At 38.4% G+C, this 10,500-nt stretch overlaps 1 protein-coding gene across 6 annotated transcripts; it reads left to right on the forward strand.

Moving 5' to 3' along the window:
- The first annotated feature begins 546 nt into the window (after window positions 1-546).
- Window positions 547-10,093, forward strand: LOC104882684 (uncharacterized). Of its 6 annotated transcripts, none has more exons than XM_010666842.3 (14): window positions 547-657; window positions 744-859; window positions 1,560-3,888; window positions 3,973-4,482; window positions 4,609-4,668; window positions 4,743-5,009; window positions 5,193-5,300; window positions 5,425-6,132; window positions 6,263-6,325; window positions 6,405-8,345; window positions 8,542-8,694; window positions 8,819-9,076; window positions 9,191-9,430; window positions 9,526-10,093. In XM_010666842.3, exons 2-14 carry the CDS (start codon window positions 746-748, stop codon window positions 9,843-9,845), a joined length of 7,071 nt encoding a protein of 2,356 aa, XP_010665144.1. In that variant the 5' UTR covers window positions 547-657; window positions 744-745; the 3' UTR covers window positions 9,846-10,093. The 6 variants fall into 6 exon arrangements, with proteins under 6 accessions (XP_010665144.1, XP_010665146.1, XP_010665145.1 ...); XM_010666844.3 differs by having other exon boundaries at window positions 9,535-10,093; XM_010666843.3 differs by having other exon boundaries at window positions 9,194-9,430.
- Window positions 10,094-10,500: the final 407 nt, after the last annotated feature.

A 10,500-nucleotide genomic window follows, 5' to 3' on the forward strand; every position in this document is an offset into this window, starting at 1 on the left:
ACCTCATAATGTTTTATAATTATGGATATAAGTATCCATTTTGATACATTTTTATTTTTTTGTTTTCAAAATATAAATAATAATAATTTTTATATAAGATATAAGAAATTTTAGATATTTTCATCGAACATGTAATAATTTTAAAAAATTAAGGCATTTAAATTTTAAAAATTTTGCAAGTGATTTTAAAGATATAAGGTAAGTTTATAATTTTTTGTGGTCAAAGTTTCTAATTATAAATAAAAAAATTTATTCTAATTATTTTTTAATAAAGTAATATTTTAATATTTAAGAAATTTAATTTAAACAAAAGAGAATGAAATGAATTTGAGGATATCACTTTCCTTTATTGGGAATCGTGTTTTTCAAAACATTTTTCTTTAGAACCCGACAGGACCACGCAACTTAAACCTCAAGCGGGTCTATCCACGTGGCGACCACTCTAAGGTTCTCATTCTGAAAAATACCGAAACACCCCCAAAAGGAGCACGTGCATGCGCGTCGCTCCACATGTCCAGATCCGTTAAAGAGCGGGAAAAGCCATTCATTTCAAATTCAAAAATTTCAAACGGTTCTAAGCCAAAGCACAGTAAACACCGATACCAAAAGCTCTTCTCTCTCTACAGTTTCATCGCCTGCGATTTCTACCAGTATGAGGTATTTCCATTTGCATAGATCCGTTTCTTTTCTTCTTCTTTTTTTGCATTTTTTATTGTATTTTCTATCATTTTTGTTCTCCGCAGAGATGGATTTTCGCGGTATGAAGAGGAAACAACTACAAGCGCTGTGCAAGCAGCATGGTGTTCCAGCGAATTCGACGAATCTTGAGATGGCTGATAGGCTCTCCTTGTTTTTTAAGGTTTGGAGTTTACCTTAGCCTTGTTTCCTTTGATTTTTCTTCTTTTCTGAGAATGTTCAGGAAAACACAAGAAATTAGAATTTTGTAATTTTGTTTTTTCTCAACTGTTTTCCGTGTCACTAAATAAGAATCTTCAATGAAATGTGTCCGATACAACTATATGTGGAATAGAACTTATAATTTAGGAAAAGACAAGGAACCAAAAAATTTAGTGATTAAATTTTTTTATTGTTTTGGAATAAAGCAATGAAAATCTTTACTATAATGAGTCCAAATTCAAGTGTATGGAACTGAAATAAGGAATATGTCTCTTTTTGGTTGTGAGAAAATTCAGGAAAAAATATGAAGTAAAATATTTAGGTAATTCAGCTTTTCCATTGTTTGAGGTTTGGGAAACAAGAGTTTTCACTGAAATGAGTCCTTTAAAACTATATGGAAACTGAAATAACAAGGATTAAGTTCAGGGAAAGAAAAGGGACTAAATTTTTTTGTACTTTTGCTTCTCATCGAGTGGAACCTGGGAAATAATTCACTGAAATGGGTGAAATTCAATTATATGCAAGCTAAAATAAAAGGCAATATGAGAGTTAGAAGTTTGTTTTGTTTTCTTAATTTACTTGGTCTCCCTGGCAACCTAACTGAGGTTGAACTTTAATTGGGAAATAGATGCATGATTTTTTTCTGTAATTCTTTGTTGCAGGAAAAGGAAAAACCAGTGACGCAAGGTCGGTCTTGCTTGAAGAATCTGGATGGGATAGATAGCCTAAATGATTCTAATGCTGTCACCTGCGATCCCAAGAGAGTTAGGTTTAGTCCTGAAAATGAGACGTTTGAATTTGAGGATTCTGAGATAGACAGGGAAAACACCCCAGCAAGAACAAGGGCGGCAAGGGCGGCAAGGAGGTCTAGGGTGAGACTGGCTAAAGAGAAAGTGAGTCCTGTTGGTGCAAATGCTGGAAATAGTGAGTCCTGTGAGGAAACTAAAGGTACTCTGAACAGAATCACGAGGCACCAAGGACAAAAAATCATAGAGGGGCATGCAGTGAAGTCTTCATCACCTCTTGTTAAGGAAAAGGGGGCGAAAAAAGGCACAAAGATCAAAAGTACAGTTTCAGAAATTGTTGATAAAAGTGCTAAGTTATCCCCAGTATTAGAAATGGATGACAATGCACGTGGTAAAGAAAACGGAAGACCGATAAGAAGGCAATTGAGGAGTAGGGAGGTGGTAGTTGAGAATGCCAGTGAACTAGGAAATGAAGATTCTATCATTCCAAAGAAGAATCCAGTGCAGACAAGATCAAAGAGGAGGAATCCGAAAGATAGTAATGAGGTTCTTACCACAGATGAAATTTCCGAAGACATTATTAGTGAAGGAGAAGGTGAAAAAATTGAAACTGGAAAGGTCTTTAGGCAATCTAAACGGAAGGCGATAGAAGATGGCGAGTGTGAACTGTTTGGTGGGGAATTGGGGAAAAGGAAAACGGTTGGAAGGATCACAAGGTTCCGGGCCCAGTTGGTGGGGCGAGAAGCATCTGCTGTTGAAGGTGAAAATGAGACTGGAGATGAATCTGAAGTCCAGGTTTCAAAAGACTCTGAAGCTGTTCTTCAACTCAAAGAGCCTGCTAAGTTAGGTAGAAACACTTTGAGGCAGAAATCTGCAATTTCTCAATCAGATCCATCTGTGAGAACAGAGACCAGAAAACAATGGAAGGGCACAAGTTTGGAAGGAGGAGCCTCTGAGACTGAAGTGAGTATGAAAGAGAAGGAAAAGGTTTCTCTACCTAATGGCCCTCTAAGGAGGTCCAGACGCAACACTTTAGCATTTAAGTCTACTGTTTCTCCTGATGGAGGGTTGGTAACTCATGAAGCTGTTGGAAGGAATCAGCAATTGAAGCACTTGGGAGAACCAATTACAGAAAAAGAAGCCTCTAAACCTGAGGCAACTGCTGAAATTTTGAAAGAAAATGAGAAGGTTTCTCTACACAATGGCCGTCTGAGGAGATCCAGACGCAACACTTCAACATTTAAGTCTAGTGCCCCTGCTGCTGATGGAAATTTGGTGACTGGCGAAACTGTTGGAAGGAATGAGCAGTCAAAGTGCTTGAGAGAATCAACTCCAGAAAAAGAAGCTTCTGTAACTGAAGCACCTTTGAGAAGGTCCAAGCGGAATGCTTCTAGGCATGATTCAATATCTGCATCCACAGGAATGGATGGCATTCCTAATGCCATTGGAAAGAATAAGCCACAGAAGAGAAGTCTGCAGCCAATTCTCGAAGAAGAAACTTCTGTGATTGAGAAGGAGCCTCTAATTGAAGAACTTCCAAGACAATCTAAATATAATGCTTCCAAATGTAACATAGTTGGACCTGCTAGAGTAGCTGGTGAAGTTAAGGGAAAGAAGAAGCAGCGGAGGAGATCAAAATTTCCAAGCTCAAAAGGGGAAGCTCCATTAACTGAAAGCATGTTGGATATTGAAGAAACACCAGGCATAGATGTTGAATTGTCAGAGCCAGAAGCTGCAGGAAGCAAAAGTTCAGTTTTGATCCACCAAGAAGGAACTCCTAAAGATAAAGATACTAGTAAGAAGAGGAAGAGCTCCAGGAAGATATCTAGTGCAAAGAAGCAGCAACATGGGTCAGTGGAGGTTTGCCCTGTAATTTCTGACTTAGAGGAAGTTGAGGATCGCACAACAGTGAATTTCAAGGATATTCCATCCCAATCTGCAGCTGCCATAGAGGAGGATATTGTTGAGGATCTCACAACAGTGAACTTGGAGGACATTCCATCTCAATCTGCAGTTTCTGTAGAAGAGGATATTTCAATGGAAAATGATAAGGAAAATTTGGTTCAAGATAAAGTTAATGAAGGTAACAAGGTTGATAAAGAATCTCAGTTCCACAACATGAGAAGTGATCTTGATTATGATAATTCAGTTGAACCACAAGGAAATCAATATTCAAGTAGAGTTAGCAAGGAACTGGTCTCTCCAGTCTTTGACTTCTCATCTGTCCAGCAACCAGATTACACTGGTAAGTGTCTGTTGGCTTTTGGGACCATAATCGGTTTAGTATTTTTTTCATATAATTGATTACTCAGTGATCAACAATTTTCAGGATCATCTGCTAATCATGTGAAGTTGCAGAGAGAACTGGAAACTGAAGAAGAGCTATCTGCAGGCAAGCATATAGATCCAGCAAGTGATATTTTTGTTGATCTTGCAGCTGAAGATGACAAAACTTCAGTTGAAAAGGAGCAGAAGTTAGGACTAGGAGAGATGAATGGTTGTGCTGAACCAGTCATGCATGAGTTAGAGGAGAATGTAACTGAATCTAATGAAAGTGGCAGCTCAAAAAGGAACTTCGAAACTTTCAGTGAGGAATCTGGAGATATTGCTTTGCTTAACCCCTCCAATGGAGAACGGGCCACTCCAAATATATCAGGGAGGAGAGATATTGATGATGCTGAAGATCCTGAGGCTGCTGTTGAATTTCCAGAAAATGCTGTAGCTTCCCCTGTGGCAGAAATTGTTGCAGAACAGGTTACAGAAATCCAGCTTGCCTCAAGTGGTCAATGGTCTACAGAGGAGACTCCTGTAAAGATTGTTATCACACCAGAATGTCAAAGTAAGTGTGTACTGTATCCTTTCTTTGTCAATCATTAGCCATCAAATGGTCTGATGATGTTAAAGTTATACATAATTCAAGAAATTCATTTGGCCATTTTCTTCTTTATTGCATCTGCTGTTATAGATGACAAAGTGGTTGGTTCTTGTTTGCACACTGTCTCAGCAGATGATGGTTCTCAAGAAGGTTAGTTCCATTTATACAGGGCACTGCAATCTCCAGTGAGTTTTCTTGCTAATTTTCTTTTATTAAACATGCAGAAGGGTATCAACTCAATGCTCAACTTGCTGCACAGTCCCCTGTGCTTGGAAGAAGCAATCCAAATCATGGTGAAGGAGAAAAATCTTATAGTTATGGGAATGTTATCATGGATGGAACAATGTGCGGAGGTGAATTGTCTGTTAGTGATGCCAGGGAGCGAAGAGAGCATCCTGTTTTAGACGAGTTAGATGGTCAAATTTCCGAGAAGAAGGAAAGTGTAATGTCAAAGGGAATCACAAGCGTTTCTAAGGAAATAAAAGAGACAGGTAAACATATACTTTCCCATAGAGAAGGAATCTGTCCAATTACCTCAGCAAAGAGTGATTGAACTATTCCTATGTTATTGCTCTTCAATGACAGGCCATGGGACACCCTCATGCTCACTGTTATTGCTTTAGTAACCGTAAATTGTAAGAAAAGCCTAATACCATTCTTGTTCTTGGTTTCAGATGTTTCCCACTTGGATTTTCTATTTGGAACAGCTTCTGGTATTGTTGAAAGAAGTTTGCCATCTTGTGAGCACACTCACTTGAAAGACAAAGGTGAAGAGGACCAAGGTTAGTTCCATAGTTACTTGCTCAGCATAGGTTACCCTTCAGCAATTATTTAATTAACTCTTTTCTATTTGATGTGCCAAAGATCAACTTAAAATTCTGTTTGGCATACTGGTTGACAATACAGATCCTATGGAGCAAGATGAAGAGTCTACGCATGTAACTGAAATGGCGAGCACAACAATATCTGCAGGCAAAACTTCCAGTAATAATTTGGGATCTGGAAGGTTCCATCATGAGAAGTATCAAGAAGATGCAGGAGTAGGGGAAAGTGATCATGAGGGAATATCTAATATGGGCAATCAATCACCAGATGTTAATGAAGATATTTATAATGAGGCTTCCAAAGGGAACTTGGAAGTGGAAATTACAGGACTGGATGGCTGTGCCTATCCCTTTCCAAACAAGTTCTCTAAAGATGATCATGCTACAGTCGACAAAGAAAGTGGAGGCTCACATGTTTACTCCAGAAATGCTTCAGGAGAGGGCAGAGGTACAAATGTGGTTGAACTTTCAGTTGGTGAAGGAATGCCTCCAGGTGTCTCTATTATGGATAAAACTGGAAATGCTTCTGGGGAGGTTGAAGGGACAAATGTGGATGAACCATCTTTTGAAGGAATCACTCCAGCTATCTTAGAAGAGAGAGTTATTGCTGAAACCAGAGATTTTGAAGAGGCTGATAAGCTACTTGAATTTAATGCAGAATCCCATGTAACACCTGGAAGCACTGCTGGAGATATGGAGAAAGAAATCTATTTTGCCGAAATTACTCAATGTTCTGGTGGAAGTGGATTTGATCTTCCTCTCTCACATGTCTATGCCCTCGAGCACCAAGGTTTGGAACAAGCTAATGCCTTCCATTTTTTGGTTTTTATTTTATTTTTCATTTTACTCTCTGGAAATCCTTTCTCATCATGTTTTTTTTTAAGTACTTTCTCATGTAACATTCACATTTTTATTCTCAGCCTCTGGTAACGTCCACAAAGAAATGTCTTTGAGCACACAGAGTCCTCACGTCCAAAAACAAGGTTTGTTCCATTCTCCAGTGTCTTTTCAGGATTGAATGACCAGGCCAAGGTTTAAAATATTCTATGTTTCAATGTGCAGAAGGGAATCAACTTGAAACATTCTGTGTCAATGAGGTTTTGAGCCAACAAACTAGTGGGGTTAAAAGTTTCACTCTGGAGGCACTTGCAATGAGTAGTCCACCGTTGTTTTTAGAGAAGCTGTATGGTCATGAAGAGGAGGATTCAGAGATGAACTGTAATGCTAATACTGTTGTAGATGAGCCTTTTAGCAAACATAGTGTAGTAACTCTTGATGGGATTGATGGCAAAGGCATTGAAGAACACATTTGTGTGACTAGTAGCAATCTTGTCACAAAGAAAGAAAGTGCAGAGGTTTTGCCTGAAATTGAGGTTGGTAATGTTCATGATGATCACCATGTGGTGGTTGAACAAATGAATTACAATGTTGATGCAAGTTCGGCAGAGAGAAATTGTAAAGATAACAAGATGTCTGATGAAGCCATTGCAGGGTTTTCTAGTGTTGGGTATGTCACTCTTGTTCCTGGGGAGAAAATTTCTGAGTTTGAGCCAGGAACTGAGCTTGGTGACAGCCAGGAGGTGACTGCACAGGCAAATATCATCTTTGATGCAAGTTTGGATGAGATCATTTGTAAAGAAAGTGAAGCACTGGAGAAGACAACAGCTGGAATTAAGAAAAGCACTTTGGAAGGCATTGAGGAAATCACTATGCTGGAGGAAGAAAATGGAGAGATTTCAGCACCAATTACTCAAACAAAGCTTGATAGGGAGGTCTTAGATCAAGGAGTTGAATTTATAAAGATTAATGGCAGTGCTCAGGTTACTTTGGTTGAGACTGTACATGAAAATGATGAAGTTCCAGAAGAGATTTTAGATGAAGTTACCAGTGAAAAAATGATTTTGCTCCCTATGGAAGCAGATTTTGACTGTAATGAATTGAATATTGTGGGGGTAAAGAATGAAATCTCACTGCAACGTGATGAATTGAAGTCTATTGATCTTGATATTCATGATGCAAAGGATAAAAGCATCTTCATCAATTCAGACCAATGTAGCTCTGCAGATAGAGAAACTATAGATGAAAGAGAACATTCAAGAATCTTGGAATGCAAATTCAATTTTGAAGGTAATTGTTCTGACACAAAGCACACAGATGTTGGTGCTTCACCACTGATCAGTCTAAAAGATTTTGATGATCAGATAGAGGACGAGGAAGTTGCACACATGCATGATAGTGATCATTGTCTTTCATTGGATCTTTTGAGCAACAACAGTAGAATTGCAGCAACGAAAACACATAAAACCATTGCAGAATCGGTTATGCTGGAGGCAGAAAATGGAGAGGCTTTTACCCCGTTTGGTTCAGAGGGGCTTGGTCAGGAGGTTTCAGATCATGGAGTTGAATTTCCAAATTCTGCAGCTTCAGACGTGAGTCAAGCTGTACATGAAGCTGATGAAAATCTGGATACAAAATCAGGTGGGGGTGTAGAGATGATTTGGAAAGGGGATGAAGTGAAGTTTGGTGAGCTTGATGATTCTAGAGAAGAGGTTCTCCCAGAGACTGACAAGAGTTCTTTAATTGTTCCACATGAACTCACTTCCACAGATGGTGAAGCTGTGAATGGAACCATGAAAGAGAATAGTCACTTTGAGGATGTCAATTTTGATTCCATGAAGGAAGAAGATGTTAGCAATTCACCTAAAGTAAATGCTGGGAATTGTGATGATCTCTTGGAAGAGGAGTCTGCAGATGTGAAACACAATGGTCGTGATGTTCAGATAGATCTTAACTGCAGAGACATTGGAGGTGCAGCAGACCTAGTTGTTGAAGATGGCATGGTTTGTGAAATTGGTTCTGATGATAGGAATGGTGACAATATGTGGGTTCAGAAAGCACAGACTTCGCCATGTAAAGTTGATGATGGTAATATATCTTCTTCCGAGCCTGAAGGGGATTCAATTAGTGCCAGTGTCTCACTGCTGAATGTTTCATCATGTCAAGGTGAGCATCTTCACCCTTTCTTTTTGATATGCTTATATATATAGTCAAAATGATAATCTTCATCAACTATCTCTGAAAGCCTCAAAATCTTTATCTGCAAATTACCAGACATTCAATATGTAGAAGCTCTGTAAGTTTAATAAATCATTCTACCAGTTAGGCGGTGGGGAATTAATCTATTTGAGACCAAATGCAGCAGGTGAATATGAATCTCATGTAAAATGTGCAGGAAGCAGTAGCAAAACAGAAATCAAAGAATTGATTGAAGTTGTTCCAAATGATGAGATTAATGATACCAATGAGGCTGCAGTTTGCTCTCCTGCACCGGTTGATTTTTATGAGGATAAAGGTATTTAGAAACTTAGCTTGTAAACTACATAACACAGTTACAAGAATGTATTTCTATCTAACATCTATTGGCCCATTCACAAACAAATATGATATAACACCTAGTTACTTTCATAATTTCTTAGGTGATACTCTTAACTTTGTGGGTAAATCCTCAGAAGTTATTAATATTACAAAGGAGAGAGGCATAGCAGAAGAGAGCAGTGCTGGGAAGGCTGAGGAAGTACGTGGTTCATCACATAAGTTTGATGATGAGATGGTCTCTTCTGGTGATTCTAAGGAGCCTCCAAAATTTGAAAAGTTTGTCGAGGTTTCTTTATTGGAAGCTGAAAAGGTGGACTGTTGCTCTGTTGTTTCACCAGTCAATGATTCTGTTGATCATGGTAAGTGCTTAATCCACTAGTCTTAAAAAGTTTCAGCTGTTTCAAATTCTTAGATAATCATTTTCTCCTTGACAGAATGTTATTCCTAGTTTTTCATTACTAATGATTTTACAGCAGAAGTTGCTTCAAGGAAGCACTTGACAAGATTAGAAGATACCACTGATGATTCCTCTCTGACCCATCAGATTGGTGTGAATTCCAGTCTTGCCTCATCGGAGACAGCATCCTATGAGTTCACTGACTGGGAAATAGATTTATTTTCTCATAATCATTTCAGTATGGAAGCAGTTTGTGGAACGAGTTTAAGGATTATAGATCAATTCCCTGCAGTCACTGATTCAGCTCTGTATAAAGGTATAGATCATATTTAATTGGTCTGTTCTCAGAAAAGGTTATCTATATATATTTATGGGGAATAATTCTTTAGACTTTCTCTAATTATTTCTCAGCCTTTGCAGCCGAAGATGTCCGCACTGAGAATCTGAAGTTGGAAACAGTTCAGAAGAAAAGTTTAGATGTAGAAGTGGAAGAAATCAACCATTTATCATCTCAGCAATTCAATTCTTCTATGAAAATGAAAAATAACTTGAAAAGCAGCATGACCCAGAGAACTCCCAACAAGTTCTTTAAGGCATTCGATATGAAAGAGAACACCCCAAGCATCAAGATGGAGCAGATGGGTAATTTCTCAGCAATGAAATCAGGGACAAGGAGGAAAGCCTTGGAGGACCTTCAAAAAACTAGAGAGCGGAACAGCACTGCTCGCTGACCTTTTTTCAAGGATTGGATGTTGTAAATATGGGGCCCCAAAAGAGTGGCCCCTCAGTTGACGACCCTGAGCATACCTCATGCAAACATTTGTGGATGAAAACCCCACTAGTGGGTTATTGTTAAATGAGTACTTTGTTGTGTCTCCTTTATTGTATTTGTAGCAAATGAAACTCCAGAATCAGTGTCACTTCTGCTTGATTTGCAGTTTGACAGACATTATCAGAGAAAATCTACCTTCTTTATCCATGAGAAGCACTACATTGGAAGAGCTGGTTTATTGCTTGATAGAGCATTGAGATAAGAGTTTAAGTTTACATGTGCTATTAATTTCATCAGATTGATCATAATAGTCTGAGCATAAGACTGGGAAGAATGAGATCTTCAGTATGTAATTGTAAGCTGAAGAGTCCCTCGAGAAAAATTCAAGGACATTTATCACATTAGGCTCTCATTCTGCAGGAGAATATCCTTGAAATTTTCTTCTCTAACCATGGAAATGATGCAAATGGCTATAGAAGATCATTTCCCCCTGCTTTCTCACAACAGAAAATTTTCCTTCATCATACTATATAAGAACAAATTTGAACAAAGTGAAGTATTCCAACGAGGCAATACACAACGGACCAACAATTTTTTAGCACTAATTCATCAAA

This window comes from Vitis vinifera, chromosome 18, assembly GCF_030704535.1.
Source record: "Vitis vinifera cultivar Pinot Noir 40024 chromosome 18, ASM3070453v1".
NCBI classification, from domain to species: Eukaryota; Viridiplantae; Streptophyta; class Magnoliopsida; order Vitales; family Vitaceae; genus Vitis; species Vitis vinifera.

Bases quoted from the DNA above. Each gene is read 5' to 3' on its own strand.
- LOC104882684 (XM_010666842.3), top strand. From the start codon at position 746: ATGGATTTTCGCGGTATGAAGAGGAAACAACTACAAGCGCTGTGCAAG. The intron at 860-1,559 runs GTTTGGAGTTTA...TCTTTGTTGCAG, and splicing joins GGCTCTCCTTGTTTTTTAAG to GAAAAGGAAAAACCAGTGAC. The intron at 6,133-6,262 runs GTTTGGAACAAG...TTTTATTCTCAG, and splicing joins CTATGCCCTCGAGCACCAAG to CCTCTGGTAACGTCCACAAA.